The sequence below is a fragment of the Furipterus horrens genome, unplaced genomic scaffold (assembly GCF_987537825.1).
Source record: "Furipterus horrens unplaced genomic scaffold, mFurHor1.1.pri manual_scaffold_9, whole genome shotgun sequence".
NCBI classification, from domain to species: domain Eukaryota; kingdom Metazoa; phylum Chordata; class Mammalia; order Chiroptera; family Furipteridae; genus Furipterus; species Furipterus horrens.
The window spans coordinates 94,084,249-94,111,055 of NW_028327179.1; the positions used below are offsets into that span (position 1 = coordinate 94,084,249).

General features: G+C 47.2%; 1 protein-coding gene across 1 annotated transcript in view; it reads left to right on the top strand.

The window, feature by feature from the left end:
* The window catches only part of TBXAS1 (thromboxane A synthase 1), a 140,538-nt gene that overhangs the window by 7,777 nt on the left and 105,954 nt on the right, over window positions 1–26,807 (top strand). Inside the window, exons 2-3 of the mRNA XM_090287580.1 lie at window positions 20,101–20,194; window positions 22,808–22,860. Coding sequence (XP_090143706.1) covers window positions 20,101–20,194; window positions 22,808–22,860 — 147 coding nt within the window. The remainder of the gene's footprint in view (window positions 1–20,100; window positions 20,195–22,807; window positions 22,861–26,807) is intronic.

Here is a 26,807-nt window from a genome sequence, read left to right on the forward strand (position 1 = left end):
GGTTGTGAGTGCCCCCCCACCCCCACTCCCAGTCCTGTGTCCGTCAGGAACGCTGCCAAAGCGCTTCCCACTGGTGTGGGCGGCTGGCGAAGACACCCACTGAGGGTCTTCTCCCTCTAGGCTGCAGGTCTGTTTCACCTGCTGATGCCCTCACGTGCGCAGGGGTGTGCTGAACCCAGGTGCTGCTGCTGACAGCGGGTCAGATAAAATGCACGTGACCCACTAGCGGCTGCTCCCCCTTCCGCCAGGACCCCCTCCTCATCCTCAGTGCCGTTGCCTGTGGCGCTGAGAGTGTCCCAGCAGCCTGGAAACAGACCCGCAAAGCAGCTTTTAGGGGCCTCGTTGTAGCTTTGTGTACAACCCTCGCTTCTGGTCTTGCTGTCCCGATCCTTTGGGTTCTCTGTGCCATCTGCCCGTTCAGAGGTGGCTTTGGAAAGCAGGAGGGCCCTGGGCTGGGCCTTGAAAGGCAGGGAAGAATTGACTTGGCAGAGAGCGGAGGGAGAGAGTTTCAGTGGAGAATTATCACAAGGTGAAGGCAACAGCAGGGTTTGTAACATTTGGTGGAACACAATATTAACACTGTGATTAATGAACACATTTTAGAAATACATGGTAAAGACCATGGATCGTTTCCAGTGCCCCAGAGCCTCCCGCCGGAGATGCAGGCTACCTCGCGTTTTTATTTTTTGTACTTCTGTCTAGGCTTTGATGGGCACTTTGGTTTAATAACTCGGTGATGAGCTTGGAGATAAAATTGAGCCTGCTTATGAAAACTAGGTCTGTGCTTCCTCGAGGACCATTTTCACAGAATATTATTTTTTTTGTTTTCTCTCTTTTAAATAGTTATTCGCAATATCCCCAGCCTTCCCCGCACTTTATTGATTTTCCAGAACAAGAGTACGAGGTGTGACTATAAAGCAACGTGACTGATTATTCCACTGTACACACCGAACTTATATAGATAAATGCGTTTTATGACCTGCAGAGGCATTTTCCTGATAGGCTGAACCTAGACTGTGGAGATGCCTCTCTCGGAAAACACACTTTTAGCCCTTTTCTTCAGGAACGATCCCTGGTGTCTAGATATAACCTTTTGGCAGCCCTCCAGTCAACAAATCATCATCTTTGTTGAGAATGGATTGGTTTTTAGAACAGCCCCAATTTGGGCAAATAGATGATTAGACTGGGATACCATTTTTAATCCAAAACAAAATGTGATCATCAAACAATAAGACATTGTTGTTGTTTATTCAAAGGTTCTGGAAGCCTGGGGATTCTGTTGAAGGGCCACACTTATTGGGCATATGAGTCCTTCTTGGTTTTTGTTTGTTTGTTTAAAAAAATTTTTTAAATCCTCACCTAAGGATATGTTCATTGATTTTAGAGAGAGAAAAGGAGAGAAAGAGAGAAACATTGATGTGAGAGAGGAACATTGATGAATTGCCTCCTGTACGCGCCCTGACAGGGGATCGAACCCACAACCTTTCTGGTGCGTGGAATGATGCTCTACCAACTGGGCCACCCAGCCAAAGCTGTTTGTTTGTTTGTTTGTTTGTTTCAAAGCAAACCATAGCAATAGTCTTAATACTTATGGTCATACTTTTTCTAATGTGGTAAGGAATTCAGGCCTCCGGTAGCATTTACTCACTGGACAGATGGAAGAATCTCATTCATTCTATAAACAAAGCACGTCATCAGGTGTATGTTGGTGCCTTGCCGAGCTGCCTGAGTAAATGCTTGGTGCCGCCTTCCCTGGGCTGACAGTGGCTCTTCCAGAAACAGAGCCATTGGGTCACCCTGCCCTCCAACCCTGAATACTGGAACGACCAGCCCCACAGGCTGTGGTCTGCCACGGAGGGTAAGTGCCTGGCTTTCGGGAACCTCAGCAGTGATACAGGACCTTGTTTCCGACTATAAAAATAAAGTGCACCTGAACGTGGAGATGGGACTGGGGAAAGCAGGGGCAGGGAACGGGGCTCACACTGTTGGGGTGTGGGACTTCAATTTGAAGAGCTGTCTTGGTCTTGGTTGGCCAGAAACATTGATGTTGCCCAACTTCCTGGGGCAGGGGAGGCTGTCAGCTGAGTGGGGAGATCCCCAGAGCCCCCGACTCAGGTGTCCTTGGCCTTGTCACAGTCTGGTCCTGGGCCACGCTGAAGGCCCATCCTACACCAGCATATGTCCTCGCAAAGGTGTGCTCATTAGGTTTCACCTTGGCACACAGCCAGCCATTCCTAAACATGGTCCCAGAAAGAGGACGGCTTTTTTTCTCTCTTTCTTTTTTTAGTTTTCAAAGGGATGTGGAAAAACGGTGTCAGAAATGGTCAGAAAGCAAGAGCGGCCTCTAGAAAGAGTGGCTTGACTAAAATCCTGTTTTCTAAGCACTACACCCTGACACCCCGGGGAGGGCCGGCGCTACACAGCCAACCCCGCCGCTGCCTCCCCCCTGGGAGTTGGAAGGTGCCTCCGATCCTCCCCCCGGTCCCTCCCCTGCTTCTCGGCACACGGTGCCACAGTCGCTGCTGCCTCGGTGCCCCCCGCCTCCCACTGCACTCAGTGCTGTCCATTCTTCCAAACCCTGTCCAAATGTTGCTCTTCTTAGAGGTCTTCTTGACCCCACCAGCCCTCAATGATGCTGCCCTCTTTGAACTGCAGTAGCTCTTTCTGACTCTAGGGCTAGCTGGGTGCTGACTGTATTATTTTATGGGTCCTGCACGTGTCCTCTCTTCCTAGCCTGACACTAAGCCCCCAAGGGCAGGGGCTGAATCTTAAGCCAATGAGTGCCTTGTGCATGGTAGCTGCTTGATAAATGTTAATGATCATAATCATGCCTCAAGAAATGGAGATAGCAGCCCTGCTTCCCAATGATCATTGTTACATGTGCACGCGCGTGTACGCAAAGGGTGGGATCGGCTTCCCTCCGGCTTGCACGCTAGTGGCACTGTGCTCTCTGCACCTGGCAGGATGCCTGACACGTGGCTCCTTCAAGGAGTAAATAAATCACTTCTTCGTTCACACACTCACTAAATGCCGAAGGTTTTCTAGGCTGCGAGCTGGTTCCGCCTCCTTGATGTGCAGTGGATAACGTTCCCATGAATTTAAACAGATAAAGTGATTGTCACATTAGGAATTGAGGAGCAAGTCTCTGCTGCAAAAGGAGGGGATGGGACAGAATGCAGCACACAGCCACTTGGAAGAAGTGGTATGAGGGAAAGCTCAGAGCACTCCTGACCACAGTGTGGGGGGACGGGTCGCATCCAGCCCCCGAAGAGAGACTGCAAAGGACAAGCATTTCCCCCTCCCCTGTTCTACCGAACACCAATCCCCACAGTTTAAAGCAATGCTCTCTAAACTCTTCACCACCGTCCACTGTTCCCGTCATTTCCCCATAGGTCCCATGTCCTCTTGTCCGAACGACGACGTATAGTTAAGCAACAATTGATTTATTTTCCCACTTTAATTATTCAAAGACAAACTGATAGAAGCTCTGCCAATGAGAACAGTTGATCAATACGACAGCCAGCATTAGTGTACTAAGTTATAATTCCACTCCAAAGCAAAGAAACTTGACATTTCAGTTAACCTGCACAAGCTTAGTGTCAATAAACGCACAATTTACACTGAACACCTGGAAATGTTGAAAATATCTCAGGTGCCCCCTTCCTCCCTACACAGATCAATAGGCACCTGGGGACCTCAGGCTGTAAGCGTCATAGCGCAGTCGGTATACGTTTACCGGTTTGAACTCTACCTGTACAAGGAGTGTGACCATAGCTGGCAGAAGCATCTCGTGACGTAAGGGATATTGAGCGAGGTCACTGGGAAGGTCTCAGGGGAAACGTGGCATAGTGGACATCAGATAGGCCTTTACAGTGTAGGGCAGATATACTTTTTATACTGGATGGCCTTGGCCTTGGGCAAGCAACTCTGTCCTTACCAGTTTCCTCACTGATAAGGGGGCACTGACAGTCCCTGCCTCCCACCATCGGGCACCCAGGCCAGCTCTCCCTCACCCCCGGCAGTCCGCCGGCCCACGGTCTTGGAGGGCTGTGTCCTAAGTGGCCCTTGACTCGTCCCTTCCTCTCTATCTGCTCTCCTCTACCACAGTTCAGGATTTCAAGAGCATCCTTGGCTAGAAATAGCCTCCCAACTGGTTTTCCTGCCTCCTGTCTGGGGTGCCTCAAATTTGTCCTGCAACTCTACAGCTAGATTAACACCCCAGCAGCTTATCATTCTGTTGCATAAAACCCTTCCATGCCCTCCCCCTCCCCCTCCCCCATACCCTCACCTCAGGAGTGTCTCCCTGGCCTGGTCCCATCCATCTTGGCATGCTCCTCTCCCATCAGGTCTCACCTGGAGCTCTGCTCTCTGGTGCTCAGTTCCTTCCCCACACCATCCGTTCACCACGAGTTGCCTTCCCTCTATTGGGGTGTCTTCCCTACTTCATTCAAGTGAGAGTTTCTGCATCCCCTGTGTTCCTGGCCCCCCGTACCTGGTACCTTCTTGCTCTCTTACCACTTTTCTGGCTCCCCCATGAGAAGGTTAGCTCCCCAAGGGCAAGAGGGGGTCTTACTCAGCTTTAACCTTAAGCACCCAGGATGGTACCTGGGGTACCCAATACATTTCCATCACTATCAAGCACTCAGTTATTTGTTGAACCAAACTGAATTCAAAGAGATCATACTAGGATTTTGTGGGGCAGGCACGTGCTTGGCATATACAGACCCCCCCCCCCCATTCATATTAGTTGTTCTTTGCTACTATGAATATCATCACAGAGAATTTCCATTCATTCCTGGTTGCATACCACCCCCACTTGTTATATAACAAAGTTTCATTGAATTGAACTCTGGATCTCAATAGAAGATTTTGTCTTTATAATTCAGGTTAGATGGGGCTGTGGGTTGAAGTTCAACTCTGCACAATTTATTAAGGAAGGATTGCTAAACAAAATCACAGCGCAAAGGTGACTGTTGACCCCATTCAGCGCTCCTCTCAAGCACTTGAACTTCATCAACACCACCTTTAAAGACGCTTCACTCTTGGCTGCCTTTCTCCATGTTGTGTAACCATCCAGACCTGGGACTTCAAAACCAGATTCAAATCCTGACTGGCCTGGTGATCTTAAGCAAGTTTGTCAAGTGTCTGTGTCTCAGGGTCCCCCATCTGTAAAATAGGGATAATAATAGTACATACCGTGTAGCATGCTGGGAGGATTCAATGAATAAGAACATAGTGTAGACTTGGGGCAAGGCTGGGCACAGTTAGTGTTCAATAGATGTTAGTCATAATTATTATCCGATAACTGCAGGCTTATACTCAACAACCATTGCAGAGATGCCAGGTAGTTAGATTATGGTTTTAATTTTTAAAGCATTGTTCAGAATTCTCACACAATCTCCAGGAATGCATTGAAGTGAATGTGAAGAGAGCTCTATCTCAAACTAGTGAAGGCAACTCATTAGAATGATCTTGGGCTCATACCACTAGGTAGCTTTTGACCTTGAACAAGTAAAATAAGGTTTAAAAAAGTACTTATTGGAGTTAGAAACTAGGAAGCCTTAGGTGACATTGGAGATGGTCACCGATGGTGTGGTGGGGACAGAAGCCAGAATGCAGCAGGTTTGGAAGTGACTGGGGAAGAAGGCAATTGAGAAGAGTGTGGATTTTTCTTTCACAAAGGACGTCTGAGATGTCAGCTTCAGTTTCCAATGGTGAAGTGGAGATAGTTATCCTTTCCTAGCTCCTTGAAGGGGAGTATGAGCATTTTATAAATGGTAAATTTTACATCAACTTACATAATTATCAGTCTATTTGGACAATTGTTTATCTCTTAGTTGTAGGTGTTTCAGAAAAAAAGAAAGCCTATTTCTTGAAAGGTGCTCTACAAATCAAGCTTTAAACTCACTTTGCTTTCTGAAAAATTTTCAAATTTTCCCGTGACAGTAAAAGCCCGCCTCTATGTTTCACTGGTTGCTACTTGCTTTGCCTGTGGGTTTGAGAACTTGAAGTATAAACTATGCAGATCCAATCAGTGAATAAATCCTGGCAAACCTTGTTCTACTCTCTCTCGTAGAGCAGACCTTTGGTTTCCTGTACACTCCTGTCCAAGCCCTTACCTTCATTGGGCCTTAACTACGACACTGTTCAGGTGCCCTTGCAGGTTCAGTCCTCTCCCATCTGAAAACACACAAGGAAGCCAGCCAAGCAGCTTACCAACTAACCAGGTCTTCTTTGTGTACTCCACCCCAGCTCCCACTCCACCCCTCAGCCAAATGGCTTGAAAGAGGATCCCCACAGGCTCCCTTTCTCACCTCCCATTTGCCCTTCAGCCTTGCAATGTGGGTTTTCCTCCATTCTCTGCTGAGATGGCACTTTCGGGACCACCAATCAGTCCCTAGTTCCTAAATGGAATTCACTTCTCAATCCTTCTCTTTCTTTAGTGCTTTGCAGTATTTTTTTTTAACCCTCACCTGAGGATATGCTTATTGATTTTAGAGATAGAGGGAGAGAAAAAAGGAAACATTGATGTGAGAGAAACATTGATCAGTTGCCTCCCAAACGCGCCCACAACCTAGGTATGTGCCCTGACCAGGGATCGAACCCACAACCTAGGTATGTGCCTTGACTAAAGTCCTAGGTATGTGACCAGAGATTAAATCTGGACGACTCTCCAACTGACTGAACCACCCTGCCAGGGCAGCACTTTGCCATATTTGGCTCTTGTGTTCCTGTTGGGTATATTCCAGAGCCGTCGGGTGAGTAGGAGTAGGTAAAATTCTTGAGCACCTTGATTATTATCCAATGGCCTCATATGAAAAATAAGAAAATGAAGGCTCAGAGAAGCAAAGTGAATTGACCTGTATTAGTCTGCTATTGGTGCTATAATGCTGCATAGCAAATCATCCCAAACTCACTGGCAAACAACAACATTCATTTTTCTCAGAGTCTGTGAGTAGCTCTGTTCCAGGCTATGGGTGGAGTTCAGATCTGTGCTCCAGGTATTTGGAAGGGGCCAAGGCTAAAGAGGATACTTCCGGAAAGATCTACTTTGCACAGATCACAGGAATGCAAGAAACACAACAGGAATAAGCAATGTCTCTTGAGGCCACAGCCGGAAAGTGTCTTCATGTCACTTCTGCCCGTCTTCCTTTGATTAAGGCAAGTCACGGGCCCAAGCCTAACAATAATGGGGGTGGCGTGGGAGTGAGAAAGAAGACTCCACCCACTCTAGTGGGTGGCGCTTCAAACTCATGGAACAAAGGGTGGTGATGTAGAATGTAAATACAGGGAGGGCATGAAGAGTTGGGGGGCAATGATTCAATCTACCACACGCTCCAAGATCACACATCTGAGTTCTGATCTCTGGCAAAGCAGAAGGAGGCCATGAGCAAGAAGAGAAGACAAAACAAGAAGTAATAATAAAAACGAACAACAACCAAAAACTCGCAGTGAATGGGCATTTGGATTTTTTATTGCATATGAAAAAACAATGATCTCTGAAAAAAATACAGACATTGATGGAGAAACGGCCAGCTGAGATGCTGACATGGTGGGTCATGGTGGGTCTTGGTTGTAGAGTGATGAATTAGCACCTAGAATGCTAAAAGCAAGGGCACAAGCTCAGTGTAGGGTCTCAGCTTAGACCTGGGTCAAGCCTGCGGACGTCCCTAGAATTTCCAGCTGAGTAAGCAATGGCAGTCAGAGGCTGGCTGACTGATAGTGGGGCTAGTGTGTTCTCTGGGAAGAGCTCATAGTGAATCATGGGCCGGGCTGTGGAAAGGAGAAGCTGCCATATGAAGGACCCCCAACTCCAGTCTGGAAAAGCAGAATCTAGAGGAGGTGTTTCTGAGCCCCAGGAGACCAGAAGCAGACCTTTGGATTCTGGAAAAAGCCTGACTGCAGAAAACGTAGCGTGGTCCCCCTGTCCTGAAATACAACAACTAGGGGGCTTCCTTGCAGATTGTGAGCTAGATTGTTTAAGACAAACTGTTCTACACTCAGCAGTAAATTTATGGATGCTGCTATGCCAGGAAAACGGCTGTGGATGAAAAGATAAATAGCCCCAGAATTCTTTTAAATATTCTCATGGGTGCCAAAGCCCTACTGGGTTATTAAGGAGAAAAAAATGTTTTAGGATTATGTCTCGCCCTTGGAGAAACTGCCCCCTGGGGATGGCTGAAAGAAGAAAGGGTGAAACCCGGTATCACAGGGCCCGTCACACGGAGTGAATTTCACTTGGGCCTTCAGATACAAAAGTGGCTTTATCTCCCTTCCATGCCCCCTGTCCCGTGCATTTGCTCCCGCTCCTCAATGAAGCGCCTGGTGGATATGAACAGGAAGGTGTTCTCATAATCCGAAATCAGCCACAAAATGTCATTTCCCTATAAAAAGGCTGTGCTGACTAAAACAACTTGTATAGAGCTTAGTAAGTATAATAGTAGTAAATAGCAAAAAAGTCCCCCACAAAACCCAACAAACAAAAGAAAAGACAAAGCACACTATTCAGAGCAAGTCAGGAAAAGACATGTTTTTGAAATCATGTCTCCTTCCATTAGTTATTTTCTTTCTGTTGTGCCTCCCTGGACTCTAGGGGGTCAGGGAGACAACTCCCCACCAACACACCCAACCCAATTATTCTCTCTAGGGCTGCTGACAGCTCTGATGGTATTTTTACTGGGTTGAGTGGTGTCCCCCCCAAATGCATATCCACTCAGCACCTCAGAATGTGCCTGATTTGGGAACAGGGTCTTTGCAGACATAACCAAGTTAAGATGAATTTGGACTTGATTAGAGTGGGCTGTTAGCAACGACAGGTGTCCTTATAAGAAGAGGGAAGTTTGGACGCAGAGACGCACAGAATGAAGATGCTTTGAAGACAGAGACACACAGAGAGAGCCCTGCGTAAAGAGGGAGGCAGTGGATGGAGGGACGCAGCTGCAAGCCAGGGACACCAAGGACTGCCATCAGCCACCGGAGGCTAGGAAGAGAGAGGAAGGTCCTCCCCAAGAGCCTCAGAGACAGCACGGCCTTGCGGACACCCCAATTTTAGATGCCTGGCCTCCAGAACTGTGAGAATCCATTTCTGTTGCCGTAAGCCCCCGGTTTGGTACGGCAGCCCCAGGAGATGACCGCCTTCTTGTTCCCTATATGGGCCTTGCAGAGCCAAGACAGACCCATCAGAGGCCTGGCCAGAGGCTCGGGCCCTTCGATCAGGCAGGCCTCAAAGTCTCCGTTTCCCTGTCTATATAACAGACAGGACAAGGAGGTCAGTGGAGATTGGAAGCTACAATGTTCCTAATGTGCTGGTACAATGTCTGACCCACAGCAAGCGCTCAGTGATGTTAGTTCACATTAACCACGTGGTTTCCCGAAGGCTTTAAATTCACTTTTCACCCAGGTTTGAAGTTTCCCAGATTTTACTTTTCCAGTCAAGCTGAGCAGATCGTATCTGTTCTCCTGGTGATGTATGGTGGCATCTGGCATGGTGCCTGGCACCGAGAAGGAACGGAACACATCTTTACGGAATGAAAAACGGCACAACTACATCTTGTTTCAATACCTCATCTTAGGAGGAAGCAGCTTCCGGACTTTGCAAGACTTGGAAACCAGCTTGAAACACCCAAGGTGAAACTCTGCAGAAACAGTGTACTTTAATTAAATTTCTTCACATGGGGGCATAGGTGATATAGTAGCCCGCCTCCAAGATGTCTCCTAAATGATCCCTGTCCCCTGGTATTCACACCTTTGCAAAATCCCTTCCCCCGTGGACCAGGGGTCAGTCATGTGACTGGTAGAATACAGCAGAGGTGACAGCATATCACTTCCAATGTTAGGCTATGAATGACTGAGACCTTTATAACCTAATCTTGGACTCTCTCCCTTGGATTGCTTGCTAGGGGAGAAGCCACCTGGCCTGCTGAGCAGCCAGTCCTACAGAGAGGTGCACAGAGTGAAGTCTGCCAGCTCGTACACAAATGGGCAAGGAAGTGAATTCTTCAGGCTCTGGCAAGTCTTAGATCATCGGACAGCTTGACTGTAACCTCATGGGAGACCCCTGAGGTCTCCAAACCACCCAGCTAATCTGTTCCCAGATTCCTGACCCTTGTAAGCTGTGTGCAATAATATAATAAATGCTTATTGTTTTAAGCCCCTCGGTTTTAGAGTAATGTGTAACGCAACAATAGATCACGAATGCAGGTGACGAGAGAGGAGTGGCCAGGATGAGCCAGGACTAGGACAAGGAACAGTCATCGTACAAGGGATTACTACAGTTCAGGAGGCAGGCGAGGGGCCAAACCCAGGTGCGTCAGCCACGGGAAAAGCCAGGCAGGTTCTGTGTGTCTGCGTATCTGGTCCAGAGCCCAGTGGGGTGAGAGCCAGAACCAACCACATTGATGAGCAAAGGGACCAAGACTCCTAGTGATCTTAGACTGGAGCTTTTGCCTGTTGACCTTGTTTTACAGAATTTCCAGTTGGACGTATAGGTGATCACCGTTGCTAAGAAGTGATCAAAGGCCAATGAGTGAACTTGGCAAGAATCAGGTCAATGCAAAGATCTGAGGATTACAGCAACAAAAAAAGATGCAATGGTATGAAAAATAGTTTTGAGACACTCACATACTCTTTTGTTATTTTGATTGCCTAAGTTCTTTAAGTCATCTGCCAGGCTGGGAGACAGAATGGGTTTCCCAGGCCTGTTCCAGGCTATTGGGCTGGTCACAGTGCAATAAAAAGATGGAGATACTGGCTGGGTTTATGAAAACATAACCAAATCCAACTGGCAAGTATTTTTTGAATGCCTAGTAGGATAGATACAAAGGAACATAGAATCCTTCTTTGCACCCACTACAAGTACCCAATGTCCCTGAATACCAACCTTGGCTACTAAGAGATACAGCAACTCAAAGCAACAGCCCCTTTGTTCTCCACAGGGGCCAGGTCTTCACTTTAAAAATATTTTTTAAATTTATTTTTAGAGAGAGGGGAAGGGAGGGAGGAAGGGAGGGAGAGAAACACTGATATCCAAGAGATACATCCATCAGTTGCTTCTCACACGCCCCCAACTGGGGACCTGGCCCACAACCCAGGCATGTGCCTTGACTGGGAATCGAACCGGTGACCTTTTGGTTCACAGGCTGGTCATCAGTCCACTGAGCCACACCAGTCAGGGCCAGGTCCTCATTTTAAATTTACTTGTCCTTACTTCAAGACTTGGGGTCCTACTGACTCACTGGCTAATCTGATCAGTTGATAGACCCCAGGGGATAATGGAGTCCTGTGAATGGCATCTGCCTTTTCACAGGACCCTCAGAGTCCTCAGCCCACAGAATTGAGTGGAGCAGGGCTTTCTGTACCTCCTGCCTTGCAGAATGGTTTGGTTCTGGGCAACTGGCTGCTCTGAAAATGTAAAATGAGACACAGGACAGGCTGCTTGCTAAGAGCACAGACTCCAGAACCAGATAGCCTGGGTTCACGTGTCAGCTCTGCTACTTATTTGCTGTGTGACCTTGGGTGAGTTACTTAAACCCTCTGAGCCCGTTTTCCCATCTGCAAAATGAAGGGGATGCTAACAGCACCCCCTCACACGGAGTGTGGGGAGCAATAAATGTGTGAAGCACTTATAGCAGCTCCTGGCCCCGGAAAAATATTCAGTAATTTTGATATTATTACGAAGGACACAGAGGCATAATAACAGCAGACAGTTTAGTGTCCACTTTGTGCCAGGCACCATCCCCTCTCAGGGCTCAAATTGTCATTGGGGTTCACGCAAGGCAGATACTGCTTTCACAACAACATCTTAAGGGTCCTTTGAGGACTTCATAAAAACAAAAGGATTAACTACTGATGACTAAGCCCACATAATGGAAACGGAACCAGGCCCAGTACATAATGAACTTAGTGAAGATTATATTCCCACAAACAATACACCAAGTCCTCCTATTCTTTGTTCGTAGTCCTTCCGCAGTAGGGAACCAGTAGCAAGGGAACATCTCCATGGGCCTAGGACAGTCTGGGTAGGTCCCTGGAGAGATACGAAGAATCATTAGGACTTGCCAGGTGAAGAAAGAAGGTGGACACATGAGACAGGGAAGAGTGTACTGGGACCAGGGTGAGGTGAGCAGGCGTCTGGGGCGTGAGATTTAAGGGGGCACTTCCACTCAGGGTCAAACAAGAGCAAGGCCTGCACTTGCACATCCCTGAGAGCGAGTGCCTCCTTAAATCTTGCCCCCCCCACCCATGCCTCGCTGGCCTCACCTTAGTGCTGGTCCTGGGGAACAGAGTGGGTTAAAAAGCCTGGAGGGGTGAAACCAGCTGGCATAACCGGAAATGTCCAAGTTCTGCCAGATTGCTGGAGTCTAAAGGCAGGGCACGGAGACCACTCGGAGTCAGGCCAGGGCCACATCACCAGGAGTTTACAGTTTGGTCTAAAAGTGACAGGAGCCAGTGAAGAATACTGAAGTGGCCACAGCGTGGACAGATGCGCACGTTAGCAAGATTCTTCTGGCAGCAGCGTGGATGGGGGATTGATGGATGAGGGGAGAGACTGGAGACTGGAGGCTAGAGACCTGATCAGGATGTCATGGAAGAGTCCACAGTCAAGGGCGAGACAGCGGTGACCTGACATAGGGCAGTGACAGAAGGAAGGAAGGAACCCACTTGAGGCGTTTTGAAAGCAGAATCATCAGTCCTTGGGGATTAACTATAGACGAAGATTGATGGAAAGAGTGAAAAACAGCACTGGGGTTCCTAATTGGAGACCAGTTTAGAAGCCACGGGAATTACTGGGTAAAATAAGTACCGTATTTTTCCCCCCCAAAAGTGGGGGGAAATGTCTGTGCGTCTTATAGAGCAAATATTGCAACACAGACCGTGATGTGTATTACCTGACCTGGGGTTCCCAGAAAACTAGAAGAGCACTTGAACCTTAAAGTCTCTCCTCATTTGTTAACAACAGTGATGATGGTTCTTAATACCGCTGTTGACTGCTGTTCACTTTACACGGTTGAAATAGAATTCTGTTATATTTTATTAAATATTTTAGTACACCATTTGGTTCGGAATATATTTTTCTTGTTTTCCTCCTCTAAACCTAGGTGCGTCTTATGGTCAGATGCGTCTTATAGTGCGAAAAATATGCTATATGGAAGCCTGTTGCCAGGGTCTCCCCAAGTCCAAGGGAAATGCCCCATTTCCCCATTTGTTTTCCATGGGATACACTTTCTGGGGGTCGGGATGTATCTCACTCACTCTTTGGATGATACTCATAGTCTGTGTCACAGAACTAACCTGAGTGGCTTCCAGACCCCATCGCCTCAGCCTGCTCATTGGCTTCCAAGTGGCCCAAGGGCTGTCAAAGTCTTTCAAAGGTGGCTGTGCAGCTGGGATCCACAAGATCCCACGGCTCTGACCTGGCCCCCATGACTCTGGTGGGGGCCTGGAGAGGGATTGGGTGCCAGGCAAGGCCAGGCTGGCCTGGGGCTCTGGGAGGCAGCTGGGATAAGAGGGAGGAGGCAGGGGGCAATGAGGGCCTGTTGGGAAGCTGGGGCGTTTGAGCTGCCTGGTACAGAGCCTTAGGAGGCACGAGTTGAGATCAGAGTCAGCCATAGAGCAGGCTGGAGGATGGCGGGGCTCTGGGTGCAGCCCAGAAAGGCTGAGGAGGTTATGCTGGGGACAGGGGGAGGTGGCCAGTGGCTCCCCAGCGGCCACATCTGGAGCAGGGGAAATGCTGTGACTGCCGAGTGGCCTTTGGTGGCATCCTTTGGGACTAACTTCCTCTGACCCAGGCAGAACCACATACACCAAACGACCTTGTGGTCAGCCGAAGCCTCCAGATCCTTTCCTATGAACTTCAGTGAAGCAGGGTCTCACCTCCCTGAACTTGAGAAGTTTGGAAAATACCTGCTCTGCGTGCATTTTCCCACATTCTCATAAGAATAAAGCAGGTGAAAAAAGCAAGCATGACCTCTTTGAAACGTTAATTAAAGGCACCACGGATCCCTTATTTAACGGAGGGTTGCTACCTCATTTGGGATTATTAGCAAAGCAAGAGAGCCTTTGTTGTGCTAGACAAAGTGATTAATTCAGACTCTAGGTGAATTTTGGCTTTCTCAACATCTTTTGATGTGCTAAGAGTCCCCAGTGAGGACAAACACCATCAATTACTTAAACAAGCCATTATCTTGAGAGCACAATTATCAGTGAGGCCCAGCCTACTAATTGGCAGATGGAGAGATGGAAATGAACTCTCGTTCTGGCCCCGTCCCCTTACCTATCTGGGGGAGCAAGAGCCCTGGCGGTGCTCCTGCTGATGTGGGGCGACCTAGCTATTTCCCCGCCTCTGCAAAAATGCATCTTGGGTGACTTGTGTCACTAGAACCCAGAAGCTGCCTGTGGCTCTCTGCTGACAATTTCATTCCTGTGGGCAGAGCTGCAGAACTCAGCGTCGGTGGGACGCGGAAGAGATGAGTCCACAGAAGCAAAACCCTTACTTGAAAGGCGTTAGTAAGAAATTCTTTAGCTTGCTTTTTCCCCTCTCAAAAGCCAAATCCCCCAGCTCCTGGGACAGGCAGGCCGAGGCAGGGGCTTTGGAGGATGCCAGGCCATGTCGGGGCTTCAATCCCCTGACGCATAAGGAATTCAAGGTCCAGATCCAAGAGGCCGCTTTCATTTTTAAATAAACATATGAAATTACATTTAAATATATTTATCTTTAAATTTATAAATTAAAATGTATCATACTACCTTTAAATATTTTTTATTTAAAAATGTTTATTATGGGTATATTTTTAAGGGCACTAAGCCGTTACCCTCCTCCCCCCTCGATACCCACCCCCATCCTTGAAGAGAGGTTTGTGGGGCAGGTTTCAGGCTGCATTTACATACATCTCCGGTTTTTCCAGTGAGGGGTAGGGAAGTTTAGTCAAATACTTAAAAAAAAAATCCAGGAGTGTTTCATAAATCTCAGTCAACTGGTTTTATGACATAATTCAATTGCTTTTCTATTTAAAATAGAAAGATGAGTTGCAGGTGCACCCATACTGTGAAACTACTCTTTGCTCTGGCTTCATCCTCCTCTAGTTCCCACTGGCACAAAAGGTCAAGGCCTGCTCCCAGCGTCCTTCTGTGACCAGCTATGTGACTGCGTGGCACAGAACTGGGGAACAAAGGCTGAGGCAGGGCCCCACTCAGAGTTCCCTCCCTTCTTAATCACCCACTCCAACGCCACACTTTTTGCTGCCCTTACTTAGTCCTAGAAGGTATCACTTGATCTTCTTGGGGTGGCTCAGCATTGGAAAGCACATGTGGCTTAAGGGAAGTGCAGTGCTTCCTCCTACGTAAACAACCCACCCCACTGCCTCTTGGACCACCAGCACCTTCAGTTTGCTTTGGGTCGCCCTGCCTTGTTCATCACGCCAGCTTCAACACCTCTGTCCTCATTTTAATGGTTTTTCTGAAGATTGATCCCTATTGGAGGGCCCTATTTTTTTTGAAAACTGGCCTTGGGAGGAAATAATTAGCATAAGGACCACTTACCCTTCTTTTCAGGTTCTACAAATACTACCCAATAGTTGGACAGAAGTGCTCTTAAGTGATCAAAATACAAAGTGTACATTTGGACTGGTATGTTCTCTGACATGTGATGCTCCTTCGCTGCAAGGATCATGAAGTAAATGCTGAATTAATTGCTTGTCATTAGCTGTTGAATGTCTGTCTGGCCCACTAGGCTTGTGCTACGTCCCTGCAGCATCCCTGGCGCCCAGCACCGTGCCTGGCATAGGAGATGGGCAGCAAATACATGTGGTCCCAGGGAGTCTCTCCATTTGTTACATGTCAATTAACATGAGCCCTGAGAGTGACAAAGGAATTCACTATTAGGATGTCTCCCTTTCATGTGGGTAAATTACTAACACAGTTTGGAATAAATCCAACGTCAGCAACAGACCAGCTCTCTTTAGTTCTGAAAAATGAAATGCAAGACAATAGATTCGCTTGATCTACTTTGCCATGTGTATGCTGAAATAGGAATGAGGTTCCTTCCTTCTTCTCTGGCCATGGGGTTAAACTATCAGCCGAGTCAGGGAGACTAAGATGGAGCACATTTTAAAATATGGCCTTTCGGTCCATCCTTGGCCTATGGACCATCTGTAGCAGATGAGATCACTTTAGGGGGCTCATGGACATTTAAAATTTTCCATTGATAAGTGTTTATTTTTACCATGAGTTTTTATTTATGGAAGTGGTAATGGTTTTCACTTGTGGTCACGGTATAAAGTTTCCTTTTAAAATAAATGCATTTAAGTTTCTTCAAAGCCAATTGGAAGTAAAATAGCACAAGTGACTTGCAGATAATAGCAAAAATTGTAAAGGTGCTATACACACGACTGAATTTAGAAGATTAATGGCTTAAAACCAGTTGAGAGTTAATAACTCAACTGGCTCTCCTGCCCTGAAAAGTTGGGATAAAAATGGAAAAGTTAGTTAACTCTCTTCACTGTAATGACCATCAGCTGGATGGCATCAGTATTTTTGAACTGTCGTATTTTCTTTAAGGTACTTATCTGTGGCCCATTGAGATGGTGGGGCCACCAAAGCCTGGCTCAGTGGTGCCCACAGTGGGTGGAGTGTCATTCGAGCTCCTTCCTACTCTCCAGTGGCTGGACCATCCAGTTGTCCCTAAACAAGAAGCCCTGACAGTCTCACGGTGTCCGTCCTAGACACTTCTCCTTTACAGACACACACCAACACTCCAAAACAGAACCTACACACAATATATGCTCGTGTGGTAGCTAAATCATGGCCCCCACAAGATGTCCAAGTCCTGATCCCTGGAAGCTGTAGAATGCCACTTTCAATGGCAAAAGGGACTTTAAGGATGGGATTGAGGATGTGGAGACAGGAAAGGTGTCCTGAGTTATCTGGGTGGGCCCTACATGTAATCACTAGGCTCTTTAGAAGAGGGACTCAGAAGAAGCTGGTCACTGAAGATGATGTGATGACCAGAAGCAGAGATTGGAGCGATGTGGCCATAAGCAATAGAAATAAACAATCAATAATTCCCTGGATCCTCCAGAAGGAACATCCCTACCTGATACCTCAACTTTAGGCTTGTGAGTCTGATTTTGAACCTCTGGCCTCCAGAAGCATAGATAATAAATCGAGTTGCTTTAAGTGACTAAGTTGATGCTTTACACAGCAGCATCCTTGGCCACCTGTACTTCTTTGACGGCACAGGAATTAATGGTGCATTTTGACATACGAGATCAAATTTCCCTCACAATGATAACTTTTAAAGGACCAGGATGAAATTTTTTTAAAAATTATTTTTCATTGACTCTCTAAAATTCATTTCTGGGTACTCCCGGTCTATCAGTTTTCTAGGGCTTCCATAACAAAGTACCACAGACTGGGCTTAAAACACCAGAATGTGTGATCTCTCAGTTCTGAAGGCTAGAAGTCTGAAATCAAGGGGGGTACAGGCCACGCTCCCTCTGAAACATGCAGGGGAGACTCCTTCCCTCCCTCTTCCTAGCTTCTCGTGGTTTGCAGCTGTGTAATTCCAGTCTCTGCCTTTGTCATCAGATGCTGTTCTCACTGTGTCTCCATTCACGTGGCCTTCCCTCTTACAAGGACACTGGTCAAAATGGATTAACTTTGCAACCATCCGATCTCCAAATAAGGTCATATGCTGGGGTACTGGGAGTGAGGACTTCAACTTATCTTTTTTGGAGTGATACAATTCAACCTCTAACTCCTGGGGTCCATAGATTCTGGGTTAAGAGCCAGTTGAGAGAGACAGAGGGAACTCTGACACCAGGGAATATCAAACAAGGGTGCAGAGAAGGAAGCTGGAGAGAAGCAAATGAAACCCACCTTGAAATTTTGCTCAGAATTTGGTGGCAGTGACCTCTCCCTGCTGATTTAGGTGCAAGAACTCTAGTTTGGCAATTCCTAGGCAAAGACACTCTAAGTCTACACTGAAGTTCAGGCTGCAACATGAAGTTTATGGCTATGTCTAGAACATTCTCTGCTGATGCCATATGTTTGAAAATGTCTGAATTTTGTGCAGGCACACACAAGCGATATTTTCATAAGTGGAGTTACATAATTAGGGCATGGACTTGCATAATAATTAGCATGTGTAATTAGGCACAGACTTCTTGTCCTTTAATTAGACAATCAAGACATCTAATTACAAAATTAAGATGTAATTATGTGGCCCAAGATGACATATTTCCTTTCTACCCATTAGAGGTTACATTTAGAAAATAATTCACAAAAATTGATGAAGAAATGAACCCAAAAATCAGATTTGAGATGCGGGGGGAAGCATTATGTGGACTGGTCTGTCTCCTTTCATCTTTCTTCTTAGGTGTGAGGGGAGTGATTTAAAATAACATAGTTGACTTGGAAGAATAACCGTGACACCCTGTGCTGTCAACCTTTGGTACACACGCTAATGAAGGGGAACGTGGCCATGACTAATCACATAATTCGCACGTGGCTCTTGAGTGTGGTTTGTAATTACACTTCAACATGGACTTAAATGTGATGTCCTGGGGATTTATTCAAACCCGACAATGCAGCCACATGGTGGAAACTTCAGTCAGGAGGGCTGGCAGCAGAACCCTGCTTCCCTTCCTGCCCTAGCTCTCCCTTGTGGCCACTTTGCAAGCAGACCCATTGCTCAGAATGAAACACATCAGCACTTCAGCTGGGTTGGCCTTTCCTTGAATATTTGAGCATTCAATGAAAAGTTCTTCTTCTAAGTGCTCCTTATCAGACTACAGGGGAGCAGGTCAAAGACGCCGACAAACATTGCACCTTTCTGAGTATGTAGTGAATGATTCTTACAGCAGTGTTTTTTTTTTTTTTTAAGTTCCAGTACTGCTATGAAGCCCAGCTACAGTGATTCTTTCTATTTTCCCTTGCTCCTAAATTAAGATCTGGCTGATCTCTGCATGATGCTAAACACTCAGTTTGACTCATTAATTTTTCTGAACTAACTGAACTTTTGACCTAATGAGCTGGCTGATCAGGGATTCCAGCCATATGTCCAGGTTTCCCTAAGCCAGCTCTGACTTTTACTGTGTTATCCCCCTGTTCCCATAAACTGCTGAAATACCCTAGTAATTCCAATGTTTTGACAACCACGCTGCACTTCTTAGACTGCCGCTTTCTCCTGGAAAGTGGCACAGAAATCTGTCGGGCCACATTTCCTGATTTTTGGTTAAGAAAATATGCTTCCCATATGGTTTCAGGCCATGAAAACAAAGACACAAAGAGGTTGTTAGTGGTTGGTGAGGAGATCTTGTCCCCACGGTGTGTTCCCTCTGTCCCTATTTTTATTTTTCTCTATTAGGCCAAGGAATGTGCTGAGGGACAAATTATGTGCAGGGGTCCATTCTGACCGAGAAAATAGACAAATTGTACAGGGAACTTATTTTTGCAATTGTTACTTTTTACCCCTGGCCTTCCAAGACCATTGTTTGTGGTAGATTTAGAGGCAATGGGGTTGAACTAGAGAGTGGTTTGTTTTTGCTATTTTTGTTTTCTTTTACTAACTCCAGAGAGGGGAGAAGGGAGGGAGAAAGAGAGGGAGAGAAAGATCCATGATAGAGGGAAACATTGATCAGCTGCCTCTAGCACATGCCCTGAAGGGGAACTGAACCCGCAACCCAGCCATATGCCCTGACCGGGAATCAAACGGGCAACCTTTCACTTTGCAGGGTGACGCCCAACCAAGTGAGCCATACCGGCCAGGGCAGGGGAGTGGTGTGTTTTAAAAAAGCAATTTACTGATGGACACTTTAGGTGGGGAAGGGGCATTAGGACTACATCATCTCTTGGGGGCCTACCAACTGTAAGACTTCAGGGTTCCTTGACCTCTAGTCTGTCACTCAGTCAGGAGGAATTTACTGAGTTCCCTGTTACTCACCTACAGGCCTCCTACCTCTTCGGTCCTTAGATATTGTCAACTGGAAACTTCTTTTTCCACACTTACTTCCAGAGGACTCAATAATCCTGACACCATATACGGCCAAAAGCGTGAATGCAAACTTCGGTTTCTCTGTTTTTCAAATTTCCTTTTCCCCTCAGGTACTCCACTTCAGCATTTTCAAGACTGGAGAAGTTGGGCATCAGACATCCTAAGCCTTCTCCTTTTATTGGGAACCTGACATTTTTCTGCCAGGTAAGGGCTGCTTTGCTTGCCTTCCAGCCTAAGACATACTGAGCCCCGGGCAGCTTTTCCCATGAAGCACTGCTCCTATCTAGGTCAGCCCCACCTGGACTGATCTATAAGCGAAGGTGCTATGTGAAGACGATGATCCATTGCTTATCACTAATATGTACCGAGTGCTGCCATCCATTCCTTTGCCTCCAACCCATTTATTGAGTGTCTAAATGTGCCAAGCCCTGGGATGTGGGAGAAGCAGAAGTTACTAATGGCCTCAAGGGCTCATACTGGTGAGCAACACCAGATTGGATCTATCTTAGCACTAGATTTGAGGGGTTGACCTTTGGAGGAGAGGGAGAGCCATCAGGGCTAGAATCCTCCTGGAGGACTTCCTGGAGAAAGGGGTCCTGCAGGAGCAACAGACACAAAGACAAGCGCACACAAACCAGATGGGGAGCAGCAACGTGTGGGATGCACCTACATGACGACAAGGACACAGCTTGATGAGCAGCCTGGAAGCCAAATATTGGGGAGCCCTGAGGAATGCAGCTGTGAGAGAGGAGGCGGGGAGGGGGTGGGCCAGATTTTGACAGTCTAGAAAGGCAAGTGCAGGACCATTCATGTGCCATCATCTGTTTGTAGGAGAGAGACAGCAAAGTGGACGATGGCTCTGTCAGGGAGACGATTTGGGTCACGTCATCTGTAGAAGTCTAGGGGGGAAGTGAAGACTTGGCCCAGGGTGGTAATGACAGTGAAAAGGGAGGGATGCTGGGGGTAAAATTAGTACATTGTGTGACTAATTAGGCATAGAGCCTTTAAGGCAAGATAAGTCAAACGTGCCTCTAAATTTGGAGCCAGGGTGACAGTGGGGACAGCCACGAGTTGTCAGAAACAGAAGGTCGGAAGGGAAGCTGGTTCCGCGAGATTTGCCTGAGTGACCAGCAAGTGGAAAGGTCCACATTTGCAGATATAGGCCTAAGGTTAATCACCCCCGACATTGGGTTTCCTAGAAGCTAAACGCTTTATTCTGCTAACTCATGGGTGTGCTGCCGCTAGATCTGATATCAGGAGCCAACAGACCCGGCATGTGAGAGCCACAAAGCCACACAAAGGCAGGAAGGATGAAATTTGGGCCAGTCCTGATACTGTCCCTTAAGGTCTCCTTAGGACCCTCTGCCCCCATTCCATCACCCCCCACCCCACAAAGGCAGCTAGAAAAATCACATTAGCTACTTCTGTCCTTCCTCCTTCTCAGTGGCCTCTCTATCCCTTCCTGTCCCTCTCTCTGTCTGACAGCCTCTTCTCCTCTTGTCGTTGTTCTTTCTCCCTTCCTCACGCCTGCCTCAGGGGCGGCCGGGGCACAGCTTCGGGCCCCCAGCTCTCTCAGCCGGGCCTCCTGCGAGATTCCTGAAGCGAGTGGGAAGGAAGTTCTGGGTGCCAAAATGGAACAGATCAGCTAGGAGTAAATGCATGTCACGTATTTCTGGGGTGGGGGACTATTGAGTTGTATTGAGTTGATTAATTTGTCATTAACAGTCAGAGGGAAACAAGCGAACTGTCGATGGGAGGAGAACACGGCCTCCGGATAATCTCCACGTTTGCTCTTTTTTATCTTGTCATCCTTGAATGCACACAGCCTGCCAAATTCCTTCTAGAACACAGTACTTTTAGTGACTATTTTTATATTCATACGTGCTTCCCTTGCTATACGGCGAGCTTAGATGGGGAAAGTTCAGTTAGTGAGAATGGGATGCATGTCCGCCAAGGGCATCCACCTCCCAGACCTCCCCAGCTCTCAGCTCTCACCCACGCCTCCTCTAACTGCCCGGAGCCTCCATTCCCACAACACACGCCGAGCGTCTGCCACTCTGCACCCCCATGCCGACCTGTGCATATTTTCATGTACGCTGCATTCGCACAATGCAACGGGTCCAGCCAGTCCTAGCCCCTCACCATGCAATCCCTGTGTGTGTGTCTGCACACATACTCCGTGACCAGACACAACTCCGCCCCTAGGACATAATGAGTCCAGCATTTTTGGAGCCTCCACCCCTATGTCCCCACCCCATGCGTATCTGCAGGTATCCTCCTTTCCCCGCAACGATATGTGTCTAGTGTTTTGTCCTCTCTAAAGTTGCCCGACAGTTCTTAGGTTCTGAATATGTTGATTTTAGTGAAAATTTAACTTGGATCACGATCATTCAGAATTTGTGATAATTTGGATAGACCCAGCAGATGTTTACACATAGAGTGGCAGGGAAAAGAGGCTTTGCCAAAAATAATAATATAAACCAAATTGCAGAGGGGAATGTTAACATAGTTGAAAAAGCAAGCAGTTTTCAAATATTTTAACAGCAATTATACACAAATAGTTTAAGTATAAATGATCTCTTTTACCCATTAGAGCAGAGCTGATGGAGACTTTTCCTTGGCTACATATATATATATATATATTAAAGATGTTAGTTTATTCTAATACTCCAAAGTACTTGAAAGCAATATCACTTCAATTCCTTTTTATTGTTTATGTAATTGCATTCTCGCTGTGCCAGACTTTTTCTCGAATAAGTTTGAACGCTTGAAATTTGGTTGAATCGCATTCTCATTTGCATGCCGGGTTTTCTGCAGGGTTTCTGGGAAAGCCACATGGAGCTCAGAAGGCTATATGGACGTCTGTGCGGGTAAGAGGGGAACTCCATTCTCCCGCCATATATCTCGATTCTTGCATGTTACACTGTTTGGAAGTAATGACAAGATGGAAAGGTGCATGTGTTCCTGTCTTTGGGGGATCCATAAAGGGAGTGCCCAGCAGATGAGGCCCCTAGAAAAGACCCCAGGGTGGGCCAAGGGGACGTCAAATAGCCTGAAACACCACCACTTCCCAGACTTCAAGACCCTGACCAGCTGGGCCAGGCCCCGGGTGCTCACACCATCTCTCACAACAAAGGGCGCACGAGGGTGTGCCGCCGTGGGACCTGGTGACCCTCCGTGCCTTGGTCCAATTTGCCTTGATAACCCATGGCAAGTCTTTCCCCATGAGCTTATCTAAACCCTACTTGGACCTGTTTGGTTCAACTCGATGGGTATAATATACTGTCAGCTGCATGACCATACGATCTACCATCCAATCCAGTACACTTTTGAAAGTGAAAGGGGGCACTATTAATAATCACCCCAAGACAACAGTGGGAACTAAGGCTGTCCTAGATATAGGGTTACCCTAGTTCTCAGCCAGGTAAAGTAATATAGCCTTCCCTTTATTTTTCCTGAGCTTTCCCTTTTCTGCTTCAGAGTATGCTCCCCACCCACTTTTTTTTTTTTTTTTTTTAATGAAATTCCAGAATCTGGTGAACAAACCCATGTTCAGAGCATTTGCCCTACTCAACATTTCACTGACTTGAATCAATTGATTCTCAATACGTGTCTTTCCCCACTGGAGCCCTAATCGGTTCAGCCTGTTCTCACGCAGCCTGTCCTCAGCCATTGGCTGATTTTAGCAGCTCTTTTCCAGACCTTCTGGTCAGTAATAACTTTTCCAGGGCAGTAAAGTTCTGTTGTGTTCCTAATGTACATTCTGATGGGGTCCAGGGGTATATGAGCCCCTCAGTCCTAGAACACATAATCTTGTTCTCCCAGCGATGATTTTGGAAAGAGATTGACTTGTACCCTGTGTGGAAACAGCTCTACCCAGAAGGCCCACATTTTGGCCAATTTCTTCTTAAGCACTCTTTAGTTTGCTACATGGCCCCATGAAAATAGACGCTCTCTGTATAAGTTTGTGATTGCTGTATAACAAACTACTCTAACATGAAGTTAAACAACAAATTATTATTTTTATCATGTGTCTAAGGGTGGGCTGGAATTGACTGATCAGAGCCAGCCCTGGCTGGGGAGCTGAGCTGAGCTTCCTGGTGCATCTGCAAGGCAGCTGGGGAGGTGGCCCAGCTGGGCAACTCTGTTCCACATGTCTCTCAGACTCCCAGGAACAGCAGGCAGGCCCAGGCAGGCTCTTCTTGTAATGAAGGTCAAGGTTCAAGAGAGCAAAGCCAACAACACAAGAACATTTTAAGTGTCTGCTGTATCATGTCTGCTAACATCATGTTGACCAAACCAAGTTACGTGACCAAACCCAAAGTCAGAGCAGGAGGTCATATGGCCAAGCATGACATTGATGGGGCAGGGAGGTGTATTCCTCTGGTGGACAATGGGGAAATGGTACATATCTTTCAATAAGAGTCAACTCTACCTCATGCTCTAAGATTGCTGTCATTTTGGTCTTTTCCCTTTCTCTCTCTCTCTCTCTCTTTTTCCTTTCCTTTCCTTTCCTTTTTTTGGGTGTGTATAGCTTCTTACTTTCAGCACGACAGATACTCAATAAAGGCTCACAGGACTGAACTGTTTACCATTCTCTTTCTCTTGTGCTGTTCTATCGCTCTGTAAAAGTCCTCATTCCACCTTTCCCTCTCCAAGAGTCTCATTCTGCAGTTGACTTGACACTGACCTTGCAGACTGCCTCATACATCTCTGAGATATAGCACTGACTCACAATGACAGCAGCTTCCCCAGAATTAGGAAAAAGCCTTCTTGAGTTTGAATTCTAGGAACCACTTCCCTCAGTACTTCCTGTACAGATTTTCAGAGCAGAGCCCTTGGGTATTTTAAAGTAATCTTAAAATCTCAGATGAAACGTTTAAAGGACACTGTAATAACTAGTGGGTAGTATGGAGGGTGTGTGTGTGTGTGTGTGTGTGTGTGTGTGTGTGTGTGTGTATGAGAGAGAAAGAATGAGAGAAAGTAAGACAATTGGTTTCCTTGACAACAGAATGTCCAATCAACTTTTTTCCCAACTTTAACTAAGTTAACACAATTTATCCTTTTCATTTCAAGAAAACTTAAATCAAAGAGAATGATTTCAAATGAGGTTGTAGAAATAGAAATTGCAGCATTATCTCCACTCTTCGTTCCCAGCTTTGGTCAAAAGGAAAAAAAGTAAAAAAAAGGTGATGGCATAATTGCTTCACACAGAGCTATCACCTTTTTCTGCTTTAGGAAAAAGAGATGAGCCATAAAATGCTGACTCCTTTTGAAACGTATCCACTCCCGGATTTAGCAGCAGCATGGTGGTGGGGTAGACTCCTGTCTGAGCTCTGTAATCTAGATGACACTCAGTATGTTCAGCTTTTAAAACAGAAGGGTTGACTACTTCCGGTCAAGATGGTGGCACAGATATACACGTTACTTGAGTCTTGACACAACCACATCAAAACTATAGAACAACCATCATTCAGAATCACCTGAAATCCAACTAGGCATTTAAAGAGGAAACCACATAGAGACTGGCAGGAGAGGTGGAGAGAAGGAACCGTCTGGTTCCACACCTACATGTGGGGGGTAAAATTCTGGAGGGATATCTCAGCTGCAGAGATACCCCCTGAGGAGCGAGGGGTCCCAGGCCCACACCAGGTCTCCCAGCCCAGGGTTCCAGAGCCAGGAAAAGAAGTCCCCATAACTTCTGGCTGTAAAAACCAGCGGGGATTGAGGCTGAGGGAGACAGAGGGCTTCTGGAGTCCCAGGCAGTTCCTCTTAAAGGGCCTGCACGTGGACTTACTCAGACTCAGTCCCTCTGACCTCCAGTTCTGGGGCAGCAGGTAGCAAGGCACCAAAGACATACAGGGAGGAACTGAATTGTCTGGCATGCAGCTTTCTGCCAGATGAAAGTGCTGGCGGAGGCCTTTATTCTTTTTCAGAGATCCTCGCCCCCTCCACAGAGCCAGCAGGCAGGTGCCATATCTGAGTCACCAGCAACACTATTCATCCTGCCCCAGTGACTCCCTGAGACCCCACCCCACTCAATTAGCTGGCGCACTCAAGCTGCCTTCAGTGGCTTCTCCATACAAATGGCCTCTCTCGCCTCATGCTTCAGACTTTCCTAAAATCTCTCAAACAGCATCTGGCCTCTGCATACCCTGTACCTCTTGCTAAGTGGCCCCAGGCTTGGCACCAGCAGTAGCCAGCCTCCGTTCACAGCTTGGTCTCGCCTGAGCACCTCCAAACCCAGCATAAGTAACAGTCATCTGGAGGTCTCTTTGTAGCTCAGGCCAGGTGGCCCCAGGCAGGGCACGGGCAGTAGCTGGCTTTCTACCATTCGGGAGGCCCCAGAGCCAGTGCACCCAGTGGATAGCTTCAGACGACACCAGATTACAACCTTGCCTCCTCCATGAGCAACACACTCAGGGGGCGGACTTGGTGAGCACCACAGCCCCATGGAAGCAGGTGCTGCTCCGTAGGGCTACCTCCTGCACAGCAGCGCCCCTGCTATAGTCGCAGTCAGTCCTCACAGTCAACCAGCCTGGGGATCAATCTCTCCCAGGGACACCAACAGCAGTCAAGGTTCAACTACAATAGGACGGTGCACACAGCCCACACAGTGGCACACCTGGAATGCCCTGCTCAGGTGACTGGAGAGTTTGCACCACTGGGGCCTGCAGGACACCTGCTACACTAGGCCACTCCACCAAGTCTGGGAGATGGAGCAGCTCCACCTAATACATAGAAACAGGTTCCCAATGAAAGAACAGGAAAAATCTCCAGAAAAAGAACTAAATAAAATCAGGGCAAGAAAACTACC